Source organism: Rana temporaria (genome assembly GCF_905171775.1).
Source record: "Rana temporaria chromosome 3 unlocalized genomic scaffold, aRanTem1.1 chr3a, whole genome shotgun sequence".
Lineage (NCBI taxonomy): Eukaryota > Metazoa > Chordata > Amphibia > Anura > Ranidae > Rana > Rana temporaria.
The window spans coordinates 250,230-270,528 of record NW_024404423.1 but is presented as its reverse complement, the minus strand read 5'-3'; the positions used below and the strand labels follow the sequence as shown (position 1 = coordinate 270,528).

Below are 20,299 nucleotides of genomic sequence, written 5' to 3'. Positions count from 1 at the left end.
CTGTCTCCTTCTTCTCTGTCTCTTTCTTCTCTGTCTCTTTCTTCTCTGTCTCCCTTCTTCTCTGTCTCCCTTCTTATCTGTCTCCCTCTTATCTGTCTCCCTCTTATCTGTCTCCCTCTTATCTGTCTCCCTCTTCTCTGTCTCCTTCTCTGTCTCCCTCTTCTCTGTTATCCTTCTTCTCTGTCTCCTTCTTCTATGTCTCCCACTTCTCTGTCTCCCTCTTCTCTGTCTCCCTCTTCTCTGTCTCCTTCTTCTCTGTCTCCCTCTTCTCTGTCTCCTTTTTCTCTGTCTCCTTTTTCTCTGTCTCCTTTTTCTCTGTCTCCTTTTTCTCTGTCTCCCTCTTCTCTGTCTCCCTCTTCTCTGTCTCCTTTTTCTCTGTCTCCTTTTTCTCTGTCTCCCTATTCTCTGTCTCCCTCTTCTGTCTCCCTCTTCTCTGTTATGCTTCTTCTCTGTCTCCTTCTTCTCTGTCTCCCTCTTCTCTGTCTCCCTCTTCTCTGTCTCCCTCTTCTCTGTCTCCCTCTTCTGTCTCCTTCTTCTCTGTCTCCTTCTTCTCTGTCTCCTTCTTCTCTGTCTCCTTCTCTGTCTCCTTCTTCTCTCTCCCTATTTTCTGTCTCCCTCTTCTCTGTCTCCCTTCTTCTCTGTCTCCCTTCTTCTCTGTCTCCCTTCTTCTCTGTCTCCCTCTTCTCTGTCTCCCTCTTCTCTGTCTCCGTCTTATCTGTCTCCCTCTTCTCTGTCTCCTTCTCTGTCTCCCTCTCTGTCTCCCTCTTATCTGTCTCCCTCTTCTCTGTCTCCTTCTCTGTCTCCCTCTTCTCTGTCTCCTTATTCTCTGTCTCCCTCTTCTCTGTCTCCTTATTCTCTGTCTCCCTCTTCTCTGTCTCCTTTTTCTCTATCTCCCTCTTCTCTGTCTCCTTTTTCTCTGTCTCCCTCTTCTCTGTCTCCTTATTCTCTGTCTCCCTCTTCTCTGTCTCCCTCTTCTCTGTCTCATTCTCTGTCTCCCCTCTTCTCTGTCTCCCCTCTTCTCTGTCTCCCCTCTTCTCTGTCTCCCCTCTTCTCTGTCTCCCCTCTTCTCTGTCTCCCCTCTTCTCTGTCTCTTTCTTCTCTGTCTCTTTCTTCTCTGCCTCCCTCTTCTCTGTCTCCCTCTTCTCTGTCTCCCTCTTCTCCGTCTCCCCTCTTCTCCGTCTCCCCTCTTCTCCGTCTCCCCTCTTCTCCGTCTCCCTTCTTCTCCGTCTCCCTTCTTCTCCGCCTCCCTCTTGTCTGTCTTCTCCGTCTCCCTTCTTCTCCGCCTCCCTCTTCTCTGTCTCCCTCTTCTCCGTCTCCCCTCTTCTCCGTCTCCCCTCTTCTCCGTCTCCCTTCTTCTCCGTCTCCCTTCTTCTCCGCCTCCCTCTTGTCTGTCTTCTCCGTCTCCCTTCTTCTCCGCCTCCCTCTTCTCTGTCTTCTCCGTCTCCCTTCTTCTCTGTCTCCCTCTTCTCTGTCTCCCTCTTCTCTGTCTCCCTCTTCTCTGTCTCCCTCTTCTCTGTCTCCCTCTTCTCTGTCTCCCTCTTCTCTGTCTCCCTTCTTCTCTGTCTCCCTTCTTCTCTGTCTCCCTTCTTCTCTGTCTCCCTCTTCTCTGTCTCCCTCTTCTCTGTCTCCCCTCTTCTCTGTCTCCCCTCTTCTCTGTCTCCCCTCTTCTCTGTCTCCCCTCTTCTCTGTCTCCCCTCTTCTCTGTCTCCCCTCTTCTCTGTCTCCTCCTTCTCTGTCTCCCTCTTCTCTGTCTCCCTCTTCTCTGTCTCCCTCTTCTCTGTCTCCCTCTTCTCTGTCTCCCTCTTCTCTGTCTCCCTCTTCTCTGTGTCCTTCTTCTCTGTCTCCTTCTTCTCTGTCTCCCTCTTCTCTGTCTCCTTCTTCTCTGTCTCCCCTCTTCTCTGTCTCCCCTCTTCTCTGTCTCCCTCTTCTCTGTCTCCTTCTTCTCTGTCTCCTTCTTCTCTGTCTCCCCTCTTCTCTGTCTCCCTCTTCTCTGTCTCCTTTTTCTCTGTCTCCTTCTTCTCTGTCTCCCCTCTTCTCTGTCTCCCCTCTTCTCTGTCTCCCCTCTTCTCTGTCTCCCTCTTCTCTGTCTCCTTTTTCTCTGTGTCCTTCTTCTCTGTCTCCCCTCTTCTCTGTCTCCCCTCTTCTCTGTCTCCCTCTTATCTGTCTCCCTCTTCTCTGTTATCCTTCTTCTCTGTCTCCCCTCTTCTCTGTCTCCCTTCTTCTCTGTCTCCCTTCTTCTCTGTCTCCTCCTTCTCTGTCTCCCTCTTCTCTGTCTCCCTCTTCTCTGTCTCCCTCTTCTCTGTCTCCCTCTTCTCTGTCTCCCTCTTCTCTGTCTCCCTCTTCTCTGTCTCCTTCTTCTCTGTCTCCTTCTTCTCTGTCTCCCTCTTCTCTGTCTCCTTCTCTGTCTCCCCTCTTCTCTGTCTCCCCTCTTCTCTGTCTCCCTCTTCTCTGTCTCCCTCTTCTCTGTCTCCTTCTTCTCTGTCTCCTTCTTCTCTGTCTCCTTCTTCTCTGTCTCCCCTCTTCTCTGTCTCCCTCTTCTCTGTCTCCTTTTTCTCTGTCTCCTTCTTCTCTGTCTCCCCTCTTCTCTGTCTCCCCTCTTCTCTGTCTCCCCTCTTCTCTGTCTCCCTCTTCTCTGTCTCCTTCTTCTCTCTCTCCTTCTCTGTCTCCCTCTTCTCTGTCTCCCTCTTCTCTGTTATGCTTCTTCTCTGTATCCTTCTTCTCTGTCTCCCTTCTTCTCTGTCTCCCCTCTTCTCTGTCTCCCCTCTTCTCTGTCTCCCCTCTTCTCTGTCTCCCTCTTATCTGTCTCCCTTCTTCTCTGTCTCCTTCTTCTCTGTCTCCCTCTTCTCTGTCTCCTTCTTCTCTGTCTCCCCTCTTCTCTGTCTCCTTTTTCTCTGTCTCCTTTTTCTCTGTCTCCTTCTTCTCTGTCTCCCCTCATCTCTGTCTCCCCTCTTCTCTGTCTCCTTCTTCTCTCTCTCCTTCTCTGTCTCCCTCTTCTCTGTCTACCTCTTTTCTGTTATGCTTCTTCTCTGTATCCTTCTTCTCTGTCTCCCCTCTTCTCTGTCTCCCCTCTTCTCTGTCTCCCTCTTATCTGTCTCCCTCTTCTCTGTTATCCTTCTTCTCTGTCTCCCCTCTTCTCTGTCTCCCCTCTTCTCTGTCTCCCCTCTTCTCTGTCTCCCTCTTCTCTGTCTCCCTTCTTCTCTGTCTCCTTCTTCTCTGTCTCCCTCTTCTCTGTCTCCTTCTTCTCTGTCTCCCTCTTCTCTGTCTCCCTCTTCTCTGTCTCCCCTCTTCTCTGTCTCCCTCTTATCTGTCTCCCTCTTCTCTGTTATCCTTCTTCTCTGTCTCCCCTCTTCTCTGTCTCCCTTCTTCTCTGTCTCCCTTCTTTTCTGTCTCCCTCTTCTCTGTCTCCTTCTTCTCTGTCTCCCTCTTCTCTGTCTCCCTCTTCTCTGTCTCCCCTCTTCTCTGTCTCCCTCTTATCTGTCTCCCTCTTCTCTGTCTCCCTCTTATCTGTCTCCCTCTTCTCTGTTATCCTTCTTCTCTGTCTCCCCTCTTCTCTGTCTCCCTCTTCTCTGTCTCCTTCTCTCTCTCCCTCTTCTCTGTCTCCCCTCTTCTCTGCCTCCCTCTTCTCTGTCTCCTTCTTCTCTGTCTCCTTCTCTGCCTCCTTCTTCTCTCTCCCTCTTCTCTGTCTCCCTCTTATCTGTCTCCCTCTTCTCTGTCTCCCTCTTATCTGTCTCCCTCTTCTCTGTCTCCCCTCTTCTCTGCCTCCCCTCTTCTCTGCCTCCCGTCTCTTCTCTGTCTCCTTCTTCTCTGTCTCCCTCTTCTCTGTCTCCCCTCTTCTCTGTCTCCCTCTTCTCTGTCTCCCTTCTTCTCTGTCTCCCTTCTTCTCTGTCTCCCTCTTCTCTGTCTCCCTCTTCTCTGTCTCCCCTCTTCTCTGTCTCCCTCTTCTCTGTCTCCCTTCTTCTCTGTCTCCCCTCTTCTCTGTCTCCTTCTTCTCTGTCCCTCTTCTCTGTCTCCCTTCTTCTCTGTCTCCCTCTTCTCTGTCTCCCCTCTTCTCTGTCTCCTTCTTCTCTGTCCCTCTTCTCTGTCTCCTTCTTCTCTGTCTCCCTCTTCTCTGTCTCCCCTCTTCTCTGTCTCCCTCTTCTCTGTCTCCCTTCTTCTCTGTCTCCCCTCTTCTCTGTCTCCCTCTTCTCTGTCTCCCTTCTTCTCTGTCTCCCTCTTCTCTGTCTCCCTCTTCTCTGTCTCCCCTCTTCTCTGTCTCCCTCTTCTCTGTCTCCCTTCTTCTCTGTCTCCCCTCTTCTCTGTCTCCTTCTTCTCTGTCCCTCTTCTCTGTCTCCCTTCTTCTCTGTCTCCCTCTTCTCTGTCTCCCCTCTTCTCTGTCTCCTTCTTCTCTGTCCCTCTTCTCTGTCTCCTTCTTCTCTGTCCCTCTTCTCTGTCTCCCTCTTCTCTGTCTCCCTCTTCTCTGTCTCCCCTCTTCTCTGTCTCCCTCTTCTCTGTCTCCCTTCTTCTCTGTCTCCCTCTTCTCTGTCTCCCCTCTTCTCTGTCTCCCTTCTTCTCTGTCTCCCTCTTCTCTGTCTCCCCTCTTCTCTGTCTCCCTTCTTCTCTGTCTCCCTCTTCTCTGTCTCCCCTCTTCTCTGTCTCCCTTCTTCTCTGTCTCCCTCTTCTCTGTCTCCCCTCTTCTCTGTCTCCCTTCTTCTCTGTCTCCCTCTTCTCTGTCTCCCCTCTTCTCTGTCTCCCCTCTTCTCTGTCTCCCCTCTTCTCTGTCTCCCCTCTTCTCTGTCTCTCTCTCTTCTCTGTCTCCCCTCTTGTCTGTCTCCTCTGCCTCTCACATCCCCCTCTTCTGTGCCTCTCGTATCTCACATCCCCCTCTTCTGTGTCTTCTGTCCCATTCTTTTCTCTTTTCCTTCTCCTTCGCCTCCTTTGTCCCTCTTTTCTCCTGTCCCTCCTCTTGGTCTCCTCGGCTTCCTCACTCTTTTTATCCGTCTGCTTTCCTTTTCTCTTCTCTCATCTTTCTTTCATCTCTTTAGAGAAATTAACAAACGCCTGACAGAGGAACAAGCGAGGAAAACGTACGAGAGATCCACAAAGCTGGAACAAGACTTCACAGAGTGCTTCTCAGGTAGGATGTTCTACGTAAAGGGGCCCCGGGGGTTTATAATGCAGACAAGGGGCCCCGGGGGTTTATAATGCAGACAAGGGGCCCCGGGGGTTTATAATGCAGACAAGGGGCCCCGGGGGTTTATAATGCAGACAAGGGGCCCCGGGGGTTTATAATGCAGACAAGGGGCCCCGGGGGTTTATAATGCAGACAAGGGGCCCCGGGGGTTTATAATGCAGACAAGGGGCCCCGGGGGCTTATAATGCAGACAAGGGGCCCCGAGGGCTTATAATGCAGACAAGGGGCCCCGGGGGCTTATAATGCAGACAAGGGGCCCCGGGGGTTTATAATGCAGACAAGGGGCCCCGGGGGTTTATAATGCAGACAAGGGGCCCCGGGGGTTTATAATGCAGACAAGGGGCCCCGGGGGTTTATAATGCAGACAAGGGGCCCCGGGGGTTTATAATGCAGACAAGGGGCCCCGGGGGCTTATAATGCAGACAAGGGGCCCCGGGGGCTTATAATGCAGACAAGGGGCCCCAGGGGCTTATAATGCAGACAAGGGGCCCCAGGGGTTTATAATGCAGACAAGGGGCCCCGGGGGCTTATAATGCAGACAAGGGGCCCCGAGGGCTTATAATGCAGACAAGGGGCCCCAGGGGTTTATAATGCAGACAAGGGACCCCGGGGGTTTATAATGCAAACAAGGGGCCCCGGGGGTTTATAATGCAGACAAGGGGCCCCAGGGGTTTATAATGCAGACAAGGGGCCCCGGGGGTTTATAATGCAGACAAGGGGCCCCGGGGGTTTATAATGCAGACAAGGGGCACCAGGGGTTTATAATGCAGACAAGGGACCCCGGGGGTTTATAATGCAGACAAGGGGCCCCGGGGGTTTATAATGCAGACAAGGGGCCCCGGGGGCTTATAATGCAGACAAGGGGCCCCGGGGGTTTATAATGCAAACAAGAGGCCCCAGGGGTTTATAATGCAGACAAGGGGCCCCGGGGGTTTATAATGCAAACAAGGGGCCCCAGGGGTTTATAATGCAGACAAGGGGCCCCGGGGGTTTATAATGCAAACAAGGGGCCCCGGGGGTTTATAATGCAGACAAGGGGCCCCGGGGGTTTATAATGCAGACAAGGGGCCCCGGGGGTTTATAATGCAGACAAGGGGCCCCGGGGGTTTATAATGCAAACAAGGGACCCCAGGGGTTTATAATGCAGACAAGGGGCCCCGGGGGTTTATAATGCAGACAAGGGGCCCCGGGGGTTTATAATGCAAACAAGGGGCCCCAGGGGTTTATAATGCAGACAAGGGGCCCCAGGGGTTTATAATGCAAACAAGGGGCCCCAGGGGTTTATAATGCAGACAAGAGGCCCCAGGGGTTTATAATGCAGACAAGGGGCCCCCGGGGGTTTATAATGCAGACAAGGGGCCCCAGAGGTTTATAATGCAGACAAGGGGCCCCAGGGGTTTATAATGCAGACAAGAGGCCCCAGGGGTTTATAATGCAGACAAGGGGCCCCGGGGGTTTATAATGCAGACAAGGGGCCCCCGGGGGTTTATAATGCAGACAAGGGGCCCCCGGGGGTTTATAATGCAGACAAGGGGCCCGGGAGTGTAATATGCATTGAAGGGGCCAAAGTAGTATAAAATATATAGTACTATTTGATAAAAATACTTCCTAATGTAAATGCCACACCAGACTTCTTCTGTCACCCCGAATCCTGCATTCCTACATCCTGGCCTATTTCCAGGACAGTCATTAGCCCCCCCACCCCCACCCGGCACCGCAGAATTGAGCGCACTCCAGTGCACTCTCTCCCATCTCTGGGCTACAAGAAAATGGCCACAAAGTCTCCTTTCTAGGGGACAACTAAAAAGATTTTGAATTTGTCTTCCAAGAAGGCTCAGTAGCCATTTTGTTGTAGCCCATGTCCTGGTAATAAATCAGGACATAGGATTGTAAACATCTGTAGTATTTCAGCCAGGCTTCGTGGGTGACAGAAAACACCTACAGGTATGGCGAACATACTGCTCACACCCAGCGCGACGCCCCCGCCGCTCACACCCAGCGCGACGCCCCCGCCGCTCACACCCAGCGCGACGCCACTTACACTCACACCCAGCAAGGCGCCCCCGCCGCTCACACCCAGCGCGACGCCCCCGCCGCTCACACCCAGCGCGACACCACTTACACTCACACCCAGCACGGCACCCCCACCGCTCACACCCAGCGCGACGCCACTTACACTCACACCCAGCACAGCGCCCCGCCGCTCACATCCAGCACGGCGCCACCGCCGCTCACATCCAGCACAGCGCCCCCCGCCGCTCACACCCAGCAAGGCACCCCCGCCGCTTACACCCAGCACAACGCCCCCGCCGCTCACACCCAGCGCGACGCCACTTACACTCACACCCAGCACGGCGCCCCCGCCGCTCACACCCAGCGCGACCCCACTTACACTCACACCCAGCAAGGCGCCCCCGCCGCTCACACCCAGCACGGCGCCCCCGCCGCTCACACCCAGCGCGACGCCACTTACACTCACACCCAGCACGGCGCCCCCGCCGCTCACACCCAGCGCGACCCCACTTACACTCACACCCAGCAAGGCGCCCCCGCCGCTCACACCCAGCACGGCGCCCCCGCCGCTCACACCCAGCGCGACGCCACTTACACTCACACCCAGCACGGCGCCCCCACCGCTCACACCCAGCGCGACGCCACTTACACTCACACCCAGCACAGCGCCCCGCCGCTCACATCCAGCACGGCGCCACCGCCGCTCACATCCAGCACAGCGCCCCCGCCGCTCACACCCAGCAAGGCACCCCCGCCGCTTACACCCAGCACAACGCCCCCGCCGCTCACACCCAGCGCGACGCCACTTACACTCACACCCAGCACGGTGCCCCGCCGCTCACATCCAGCACGGCGCCCCTGCCGCTCACACCCAGCACAACGCCCCCGCCGCTCACACCCAGCGCGACGCCACTTACACTCACACCCAGCACGGCGCCCCCGCCGCTCACACCCAGCGCGACCCCACTTACACTCACACCCAGCAAGGCGCCCCCGCCGCTCACACCCAGCACGGCGCCCCCGCCGCTCACACCCAGCGCGACGCCACTTACACTCACACCCAGCACGGCGCCCCCGCCGCTCACACCCAGCGCGACCCCACTTACACTCACACCCAGCAAGGCGCCCCCGCCGCTCACACCCAGCACGGCGCCCCCGCCGCTCACACCCAGCGCGACGCCACTTACACTCACACCCAGCACGGCGCCCCCACCGCTCACACCCAGCGCGACGCCACTTACACTCACACCCAGCACAGCGCCCCGCTGCTCACATCCAGCACGGCGCCACCGCCGCTCACATCCAGCACAGCGCCCCCGCCGCTCACACCCAGCAAGGCACCCCCGCCGCTTACACCCAGCACAACGCCCCCGCCGCTCACACCCAGCGCGACGCCACTTACACTCACACCCAGCACGGTGCCCCGCCGCTCACATCCAGCACGGCGCCCCCGCCGCTCACACCCAGCACAACGCCCCCGCCGCTCACACCCAGCGCGACGCCACTTACACTCACACCCAGCAAGGCGCCCCCGCCGCTCACACCCAGCACAACGCTCACGCCCAGCACGACGCCCCCGCCGCTCACATTCAGCACGGCGCCCCCGCCGCTCACACCCGGCATGGCGCCCCCGCCGCTCACACCCGGCACGGCGCCCCCGCCGCTCACACCCAGCACAACTCCCCCGCCGCTCACACCCAGCGCGACGCCACGTACACTCACACCCAGCAAGGCACCCCCGCCGCTCACACCCAGCATGGCGCCCCCGCCGCTCACACCCAGCGCGACGCCACTTACACTCACACCCAGCACAGCGCCCCCGCCGCTCACACCCAGCACGGCGCCCCCGCCGCTCACACCCAGCACGACGCCATTTACACTCACACCCAGCACGGCGCCCCGCCGCTCACATCCAGCACGGCGCCCCCGCCGCTCACATCCAGCACGGCGCCCCCGCCGCTCACACCCAGCACGGCGCCCCCGCCGCTCACACCCAGCACGGCGCTCCCACCGCTCAAACCCAGCACAACGCCCCCGCTGCTGACACTCAGCACGGCGCCCTCGCCACTTACACTCACACCCAGCACGGCGCCCTCGCCACTTACACCCAGCATGGCGCCCTCAACACTTACACCCAGCACGGTGCCCCCCGCCACTCAAACCCAGCACGGCGCCCTCGCCACTCACACCCAGCACGGCGCCCTCGCCACTCACACCCAGCACGGCGCCCCCGCCGCTCACACTCAGCACGGCACCCTCGCCACACGCCTAGCACAAAACCCTCGCCACTCACACCCGGCGCCACCCACTCCATACCCAGGTATTACGGCGTCACTCAATGCATACTCATACTTCAGGAAATCTCCCCATTGTGGGAGGGGCAGAGACACACACTATTCTTGGCATCGGAGATGGAGTGTTCAGTAAGGCAAGTTTAAGGATTTCTAAATACAAAAATGTAATATATCGCAGCTTACTAGTCCTTGGATGCTTTGGCTGCATTTGTTTTCTTTTCTTTTTACTTGGTGATCCTGCCAGTATTATTATTATACAGGATATATATAGTGCCGTCAGTTTACACAGCGATTTACAACATGAGGGCAGACAGTACAAATACAATACACCTTAATACAGGAGGAATCAGAGGTCCTTGGAGCTTACAATCTAAGAGGGAGGGTCAAGAGACACAAGAGGTAATAACTGTGGGGGATGGGCTGGTGGAGAAAATAAATGTAGAGTTGTTAGGTGGGGGCCAGAGAGGCTTCTCGAAGAGATGAGTTTTCCAGGATCGTTTGAAAGTAGACAAAGTAGGAGATAGTCGGACAGATTGTATTGGGGAGTTCCATAGGATGGGAGAGGCTCGGAAGAAGTCCTGGACATGACCAGGCTAGTGATGTAGATGGGGGCAGGTTCTGGATGGCTTTGTAAGTTACTGTTAGTTGAGCCAGTAATACACTTCCTGCCTGAGGGTGGCTACGCTCACTCATCCACTGTATATGTGGAGGAGAAATGTAGCCAGCCTTGGAGAGCAGCATGGTCATCCTGAGGAGAGGATGAGAATTTAGATGGACTAACAGTTACAGTAATGATTGGTGGGGGGAGGGGGGGCTTTATATGTAACGTATGTGAAGAACTCTCCATCCCTGATTCAGTAGAAACGAATGGGACTTTATATGAGGGGGGTAAAAAAACACACAATGTTTATTGCTTAGTAATAATTACGTTAGAAAAATCCATTCATAAGTTTTGTATTCATATTGACAACAAGTAACAAACATTGTATAATAAATCTCTACATGGAGATAATACATTGTATAATACATCTCTACATGGAGATAATACATTGTATAATACATCTCTACATGGAGATAATACATTGTATAATAAATCTCTACATGGAGATAATAATACATTGTATAATAAATCTCTACATGGAGATAATACATTGTATAATACATCTCTACATGGAGATAATACATTGTATAATAAATCTCTACATGGAGATAATAATACATTGTATAATACATCTCTACATGGAGATAATAATACATTGTATAATAACTCTCTACATGGAGATAATAATACATTGTATAATAACTCTCTACATGGAGATAATAATACATTGTATAATAAATCTCTACATGGAGATAATACATCGTATAATAAATCTCTACATGGAGATAATACATTGTATAATAACTCTCTACATGGAGATAATAATACATTGTATAATAAATCTCTACATGGAGATAATAATACATTGTATAATAACTCTCTACATGGAGATAATACATTGTATAATAAATCTCTACATGGAGATAATACATTGTATAATACATCTCTACATGGAGATAATACATTGTATAATACATCTCTACATGGAGATAATACATCTTATAATAAATCTCTACATGGAGATAATACATCGTATAACTAGAAAAGATACAATTTCTGGGGAAATTGTGCTGCGTGGTCTTGCCTCCACCAATACTCCTGACTGGAGACGGTGCCCCTGGAGATGTAAATGTGATCCAACAGTGTGTCAATCCAGTTCGATCCATTGCCCCATCAAAAACTGCTCCATCAAAAACTACCCCATCAAAACTGCACCATCCTATTTGCCCCATCAAAAACTGGTTGCTATGGAGGGTTGCTATGGACTGGTTGTTATGGACGGATTGCTATGGAGTGGTTGCTATGGATGGTTGCTATGGATGGTTGCTATGGACTGGGTGCTATGGACTGGTTGCTATGGAGGGTTGCTATGGACTGATGGCTATGGACGGGTTGCTATGGACTGGTTGCTATGGACGGTTGCTCTGGACGGTTGCTATGGACTGGTTGCTATGGACTGGATGCTATGGAGGGTTGCTATGGAGTGGTTGCTATGGAGTGGTTGCTATGGACTGGGTGCTATGGAGGGTTTCTATGGACTGGTTGCTATGGAGGGTTGCTATGGACTGATGGCTATGGACTGGTTGCTATGGACGGGTTGCTATGGACGGTTGCTATGGACTGGATGCTATGGAGGGTTGCTATGGAGTGGTTGCTATGGAGTGGTTGCTATGGAGTGGTTGCTACGGACGGATTGCTATGGACTGGTTGCTATGGACGGTTGCTATGGACTGGTTACTATGGACTGGTTTCTATGGACTGATGGCTATGGACTGGTTGCTATGTAGTGGTTGCTATGGACTGGTTGCTATGAACTGGTTGCTATGAACTGGTTGCTATGGAGTGGTTGCTATGGAGTGGTTGCTATGGAATGGTTGCTATGGAATGGTTGCTATGGAGTGGTTGCTATGGAGTGGTTGCTATGGACCGGTTGCTATGGACCGGTTGCTATGGATGGGTTGCTATGGAGGGTTGCTATGGACTGGTTTCTATGGACGGGTTGCTATGGACTGGTTGCTATGGAGTGGTTGCTATGGAGTGTTGCTATGGAGTGGTTGCTATGGACTGGTTGCTATGGACGGTTGCTATGGACTGGTTGCTATTGAGTGGTTGCTATTGAGTGGTTGCTATGGAGGGTTGCTATGGACTGGTTGCTAGGGACGGTTGCTATGGAGTGGTTGCTATGGAGTGGTTGCTATGGACTGGTTGCTATGGAGTGGTTGCTATGGACTGGTTGCTATGGAGGGTTGCTATGGACTGATGGCTATGGACGGTTGCTATGGACTGGTTGCTATGGACTGGTTGCTTTGGAGTGGTTGCTATGGACTGGTTGCTTTGGAGTGGTTGCTTTGGAGTGGTTGCTATGGACTGGTTGCTATGGACTGGTTGCTATGGTCTGGTTGCTATGGTCTGGTTGCTATGGTCTGGTTGCTATGGACTGGTTGCTATGGACTGGTTGCTATGGACTCAATGTGTCAATCCAGTTCGATCCATTGCCCCATCAAAAACTGCTCCATCAAAAACTACCCCATCAAAACTGCACCATCCTATTTGCCCCATCAAAAACTGGTTGCTATGGAGGGTTGCTATGGACGGATTGCTATGGAGTGGTTGCTATGGATGGTTGCTATGGACTGGGTGCTATGGACTGGTTGCTATGGAGGGTTGCTATGGACTGATGGCTATGGACGGGTTGCTATGGACTGGTTGCTCTGGACGGTTGCTCTGGACGGTTGCTATGGACTGGTTGCTATGGACTGGATGCTATGGAGGGTTGCTATGGAGTGGTTGCTATGGAGTGGTTGCTATGGACAGTTGCTATGGACTGGGTGCTATGGAGGGTTTCTATGGACTGGTTGCTATGGAGGGTTGCTATGTACTGATGGCTATGGACTGGTTGCTATGGACGGGTTGCTATGGACGGTTGCTATGGACTGGTTGCTTTGGACTGGATGCTATGGAGGGTTGCTATGGAGTGGTTGCTATGGAGTGGTTGCTATGGAGTGGTTGCTACGGACGGATTGCTATGGACTGGTTGCTATGGACGGTTGCTATGGACTGGTTACTATGGACTGGTTTCTATGGACTGATGGCTATGGACTGGTTGCTATGTAGTGGTTGCTATGGACTGGTTGCTATGAACTGGTTGCTATGAACTGGTTGCTATGGAGTGGTTGCTATGGAGTGGTTGCTATGGAGGGTTGCTATGGAATGGTTGCTATGGAATGGTTGCTATGGAGTGGTTGCTATGGACCGGTTGCTATGGACCGGTTGCTATGGATGGTTGCTATGGACTGGTTTCTATGGACTGATGGCTATGGACGGGTTGCTATGGACGGTTGCTATGGACTGGTTGCTATGGAGTGGTTGCTATGGAGTGTTGCTATGGAGGGTTGCTATGGAGTGGTTGCTATGGAGTGGTTGCTATGGAGTGGTTGCTATGGACTGGTTGCTATGGATGGTTGCTATGGACTGGTTGCTATGGACTGGTTGCTATGGACTGGTTGCTTTGGACTGGTTGCTATGGACGGTTGCTCTGGATTGGTTGCTATGGACTGGTTGCTATGGACTGGTTGCTATAGACGGTTGCTATTGAGTGGTTGCTATGGAGGGTTGCTATGGACTGGTTGCTAGGGACGGTTGCTATGGAGTGGTTGCTATGGACTTGTTGCTTTGGAGTGGTTGCTATGGACTGGTTGCTATGGTCTGGTTGCTATGGTCTGGTTGCTATGGTCTGGTTGCTATGGTCTGGTTGCTATGGACTGGTTGCTATGGACTGGTTGTTATGGACTGGTTGCTATGGACTGGTTGCTATGGTCTGGTTGCTATGGTCTGGTTTCTATGGACTGGTTGCTATGGTCTGGTTTCTATGTATGGTTGCTATATGCAGAGCATGCAGAAGTTACGCAGAGCCAAAAAAACTGAGCCATATCACCTCACAGTGTGTGGGAGGAGCTATAGAAAGCCCCCACAGATGTGTGTATGAAGGTTTTTACCTCAGCGTCTCCTAGGAAACCAATGTAAACATATGCAAGCAGCTAAGCAGAGGAAAGTTCCCTCAGCCTTGTGTGGGAGGAGCCAACTCACCTCACAGCTGTTTGGGAGGAGTTATTAAACTCCTCAGCATCTCCTAGGAAACCAATTGTTTGGTTTGCAGCCTCTCTGTAAACACAGCAGAAATTGAGGAATGTTTTTGAATACTTGTCCTTCAAATGAAGATATTTACCTCACAGAAAACACCCCACAGAAAACACCTCACAGCTGTATGGGAGGAGCTATAGAAAGCCCTCACAACTGTGTGGGAGGAGCTATAGAAAGCCCTCACAACTGTGTGGGAGGAGCTATATAATCCCCTTACAGCTGTGAGGAGTTTTAATTACCTCAGCGTCTCCTAGGAAACCAATGTAAACATAAGCAAACATACTCTAAGCAGAGACTCAGATTCTTGCCTGGTACTTGTCCTTCAAATGGTTGTATTTTAAAAACTATAAATTGTACAGCGAATATCTTTATATTTTACGAATCACAAGACCCAGACCTACATTTTGATGTATAGTATGTCTCTGAAATAATAAAATTGAAGGCACAGTCGTAGTTTACAAATTCCCCAGCAGATTTTAGTTTTTTCTTAACCCTGACCTCCATTGACTTCCATTGAAATAATGGATGGCGTAGGTTGCAAACAAATTACCATATTGTGAAAACGGTTTGATCAATCACTTAGCCGTGAACAGGTGTGGTGGCAGCAGGGATAGCTGAACGTTTTGATATAAGATTTGTGTAGGTCGGCTTGAAAATGAGGGAGTGGTCGCAGTTTACAAATCATGTGCTGATTTTTCAGTTTTTGACATTTCACACTCTAGCTTTTCCCATTCATTCCTATGGAAAAATTTCGCCGCAAAAATGACGATATTTTGCGAACGATTCGGCGAAACGTTCCACAAAGTAATAGCCCACCGATCGGGAACAATCCGCACGATTCGATATATTACTCGTCTATGTAGTGTAAAAACTGTGGGAGGAGTTAGGGGGGCAAATTTGGCTATAAGAATAATAATATATATGTGAGATAACAATAAGTGATCTTGCTATGAAGACCACTTAATAAATCTATGAAAACCATCCTGGACGACACGACCACCTCACAGACAGAATCTGTATATATAAAACTGTCTGAACCATCCAATGAAGATGAGATCTACGCGTTTCGTGCATTTATTCCACTCTTCAGGGGCAAAAGCATTAAATATCTGTGAAAAAAACACAAATATAAAAAATAATAGCGGCCATATAATTATTTTATTGTCAGTTTTACATACAATGTTTGTTGTCAATATGAACACAAACCTTTGAATGGATTTTTCTAATGTAATTATTACTAAGAAATAAACATTGTTTTCCACGGACCCCCCGCCCCCCCCCCCATATAAGGTCCCATTCATTTCTTCCCTTTTGTATAACTAGCTGACCATTGTCAAAGTTAAATGATTTGTCTTAACCCTCTAACTGCTATTCTTTCTGGACTTCTTGGGTTGTTAAAGTAAGTTGACAGATAACAGAATTTCTGGCAGGATCACCAGGTAATAAAGATGTTTCAGGAAGGCCTCATATATATATATCTTACTCCTTTATATACAAAGTAATTGCATATCATTGTCTTCTCTCTCCTGGGCCTACTGTGGACATTGCTAAAGACACCCCCCCCCCACAAGTCTTTATAAAGAACTTTAGTTCACAAAAAATTTCTACTAATCCTAGGCCAATAAAATTCAAGCTTATGTGTGGCCACCAGAAAATGCTTTAAATGTAATGAGATTAAACTGACTGCTGATCATCTTTTCTCTTTCTTCTTTTCCTCTCTGCTCCTCGGATGTCCTCCCTGGTCCTCGGATGTCCTCCCTGCTATTCGGATGTCCTCCCTGCTATTCGGATGTCCTCCCTGCTATTCGGATGTCCTCCCTGCTATTCGGATGTCCTCTCTGCTCCTCGAATGTCCTCCCTGCTCCTCGGATGTCCTCCCTGCTATTCGGATGTCCTCTCTGCTCCTCGGGTGTCCTCTCTGCTCCTCGGATGACCTCCCTGCTATTCGGATGTCCTCCCTGCTACTCGGATGTCCTCCCTGCTCTTCGGATGTCCTCTCTGCTCCTTGGGTGTCCTCTCTGCTCCTCGGATTTCCTCTCTGCTCCTCGGATGTCCTTCCTGCTCCTCGGATTTCCTCTCTGCTCCTCGGGTGTCCTCCCTGCTATTCGGATGTCCTCCCTGCTATTCGGATGTCCTCTCTGCTCCTCGGATGTCCTCCCTGCTATTCGGATGTCCTCTCTGCTCCTCGGATGTCCTCCCTGCTATTCGGATGTCCTCTCTGCTCCTCCTCGGATGTCCTCCCTGCTATTCGGATGTCCTCTCTGCTCCTCGGGTGTCCTCTCTGCTCCTCCTCGGGTGTCCTCTCTGCTCCTTGGGTGTCCTTTCCTTCTTCCCTTCAGCGGTGGTCGAGGGAGACAGCTTTGAAGAGGTCTACCATAAAATAAAAGGGATCATCGAGGATCTGTCAGGACCCTACATCTGGGTTCCTTCTCGTGAAAGACTTTAAAACCAACTTCTTCCTTCACCCTCAGCATGATGTCCATGACTGGAGACTGCTCTCTCCTGGAGCTTTGTAAATGTGGAGGCAATAAGGCACTTCCTGGCTTCTGATGGCCTCCCCTCCCTGGAGGGCCTTATGTCATATCCTCTTACATATCAGGAGGCCATTAAGTTTGTGTTTATATGTTTTTACGTGTGTATTTTATACATGCACAAAACTCATATAGACCACAATCCGGCACTCCTCTGGTTTTCATGGCTCCTCGTGGGAGTGGTTTCCTTGTGGTCCAGCCCCTGCTGAGTGCAGTTGGTTTGGATCCTGCAGTCCCACCTAATAGAGTGGGTGGAGCCTGTTGTATAAAGAGACTTTTAGTCCTGGTTTTTTTATCTCGCTGTCTGCGTTAATCTTGTGCATGCGTCTTATACTGGAAGGGGGGACTCTGGAAAAAAAATTCCCCCCATCCCCACGCACATGCCCTTACAGTTTGGGGCAATATGAACTATGACTCCCCTTGTAAGGGGCAATAGATTCATGGATGTCTCCTTAGCTCTAAAACAAAGCCATGGAGGGATGTTCAATGCTCTTCGGGGCCCGGACAGGAGAGAGACTGACCAGAAAGCACTGCTGGCACTCTCGTCAGAACGCGGGATGAAAGGGCGGAGCTCTGCGGGGCTCAGGCAGGCGGAGGGTTACATACAGTACAGTAATAAAGATAAAACTATTTTATGTGGATAAATAAAATGTTATATATTTATTTGCTGTCTCTGTGTAGTGTGGTGCCGTCCATGTTAGAAAATTCTGTTGTAGATACCATATTATGTCCCCAAAAAAACTCAACCAAACGGCCTCCCCTACACTGATATGACCTTCAGCCCCCTCTCCACTGATATGACCTTCAGCCCCCTCTCCCCAATGACCTTCAGCCCCCTCTCCACTGATATGACCTTAAGCCCCCGGTGACCCTTAGCCCCCCTCTCCACCGATGACCTTCAGCCCCCCTCTCCACCGATATGACCTTCAGCCCCCTCTCCACCGATATGACCTTCAGCCCCCTCTCCCCCAATGACCTTCAGCCCCCTCTCCACCGATGACCTTCAGCCCCCTCTCCACTGATATGACCTTCAGCCCCCTCTCCACTGATATGACCTTCAGCCCCCTCTCCACTGATATGACCTTCAGCCCCCTCTCCACTGATATGACCTTCAGCCCCCTCTCCACTGATATGACCTTCAGCCCCCTCTCCACTGATATGACCTTCAGCCCCCCTCTCCACCCATATGCCATCCAGCCCCCCTCCACCGATATGACCTTCAGCCCCCTCTCCACTGATATGACCTTCAGCCCCCCACTCCACCGATATGGCCTTCAGCCCCCCTCTCCACCCATATGCCATCCAGCCCCCCTTTCCACCGATATGACCTTCAGCCCCCTCTCCACTGATACGACCTTCAGCCCCCTCTCCACTGATATGACCTTCAGCCCCCTCTCCACCGATATGACCTTCAGCCTCCCTCTCCACCGATACGACCTTCAACCCCCCTCTCCACCGATACGACCTTCAGCCCCCCCCGTCTCCACTGATATGACCTTTAGCCCCCTCTACACCGATATGACCTTCAGCCCCCCTCTCCACCGATATGACCTTCAGCCCCCCTCTCCACCGATACGACCTTCAACCCCCCTCTCCACCGATACGACCTTCAGCCCCCCCGTCTCCACTGATATGACCTTCAGCCCCCTCTACACCGATACGACCTGATTCAATATTGATATAAAACAGCAGAAAAATCCTATTTTTTCCATCTCACCTCCCATGTTCAGCACTCTGCATCCTGCAGGAAACAACCCCGGTAGGTGGGCATACACGCCAGTGGAGGAGAATGGATGGAGTTGTGTCGGACATACACCAAAGTATTTAATATAATGAATAAATATACCATGGAGCTCCGAGCAACCACAAAAGAGAAAAAGCAAATGGCAGAACGCCTGGAGACTTACTTTATGTGTAAAGATTAAAAGGGAACATTATAGATACAGAATATTTGCAGATATTAAACTGATGCAAGTCTAATAAATGATATTCTGTATGTCTGAAGACAACGTGGGCAGAAAAACGACAAAAGTCCATCGAATTCAACCAATAACACAAAACCTTCAACTGACCAGAACTAACTCCTGAGAGAGTCTTCCAAACCTTCACAGCTTTTACTATGAAGAAGCCTTTCCGTATGTGGAGTGACCCAATGACCTGTAATATACTGTATGTAGATCTTTTTTGTTTCATTTTATGTAGGACCCATCTTAAAAGTTGTTTTATTTCTTCTGTTTGCTACAAGGATGTTTGACTTTCCTGTAAAATCCTTTTCTAGTACCCCATAATCTAATCTACCTAGAGATGGTGGAAGGAGATGCAGGACAAACACAGAATCCGAAGTTCAGATGGACACAATGGTGTTCGAGATATAAGTTTGCACTACACCTACCCTAATGTAGAGAGACCTCTTTGTGGTGCAGAACAAAGAGAAGGCAGGAAGACGTCCTGATTAAGTGAAAAGAAGAAACCACCTTATAGAGAAAAGAGCCTCGGGGCCCAAAACCACCTTATAGAGAAAGGATCCTCAGGGCCCAAAACCACCTTATAGAGAAAAGAGCCTCGGGGCCCAAAACCACCTTATAGAGAAAAGAGCCTCGGGGCCCAAAACCACCTTATAGAGAAAAGAGCCTCGGGGCCCAAAACCACCTTATAGAGAAAGGATCCTCTGGGCCCAAAACCACCTTATAGAGAAAGGATCCTCGGGGCCCAAAACCACCTTATAGAGAAAGGAGCCTCGGGGCCCAAAACCACCTTATAGAGAAAGGATTCTCGGGGCCCAAAACCACCTTATAGAGAAAGGATCCTTGGGGCCCAAAACCACCTTATAGAGAATGGATCCTCGGGGCCCAAAACCACCTTATAGAGAAAGGAGCCTCGGGGCCCAAAACCACCTTATAGAGAAAGGAGCCTCGGGGGCCCAAAACCACCTTATAGAGAAAAGAGCCTCGGGGCCCAAAACCACCTTATAGAGAAAAGAGCCTCGGGGCCCAAAACCACCTTATAGAGAAAGGATCCTCGGGGTTGGTATAAGAAGAACATGTGGGTAGAGGGACAAGGCCAGTATAAGAAGAACATGTGGGTATAGGGACAAGGCCAGTATAAGAACATGTGGGTATGGGGACAAGGCCAGTATAAGAACATGTGGGTATAGGGACAAGGCCGGTATAAGAAGAACATGTGGGTATGGGGACAAGGCCAGTATAAGAAGAACATGTGGGTATGGGGACAAGGCCGGTACAAGGCCAGTATAAGAAGAACATGTGGGTATGGGGACAAGCCCGGTATAAGAAGAACATGTGGGTAGAGGGACAAGGTCAGTATAAGAACATGTGGGTATGGGGACAAGCCCGGTATAAGAAGAACATGTGGGTAGAGGGACAAGGTCAGTATAAGAACATGTGGGTATGGGGACAAGGCCAGTATAAGAACATGTGGGTATGGGGACAAGGCCAGTATAAGAAGAACATGTGGGTATAGGGACAAGGCCAGTATAAGAACATGTGGGTATAGGGACAAGGCCAGTATATGAACATGTGGGTATGGGAAC

General features: G+C 51.2%; 1 protein-coding gene across 2 annotated transcripts in view; it reads left to right on the top strand.

Moving 5' to 3' along the window:
- DLG4 (discs large MAGUK scaffold protein 4) overlaps positions 1 to 17,412 on the top strand; it is a 97,517-nt gene extending 80,105 nt beyond the window's left edge. For both annotated transcript variants that reach the window (XM_040334213.1, XM_040334212.1), the window contains exons 18-19: positions 5,022 to 5,113; positions 16,558 to 17,412. In XM_040334213.1, the coding sequence (XP_040190147.1) occupies positions 5,022 to 5,113; positions 16,558 to 16,664 (199 nt within the window). In that variant the 3' untranslated portion in view covers positions 16,665 to 17,412. The remainder of the gene's footprint in view (positions 1 to 5,021; positions 5,114 to 16,557) is intronic.
- The last annotated feature ends 2,887 nt before the right edge of the window (positions 17,413 to 20,299 follow it).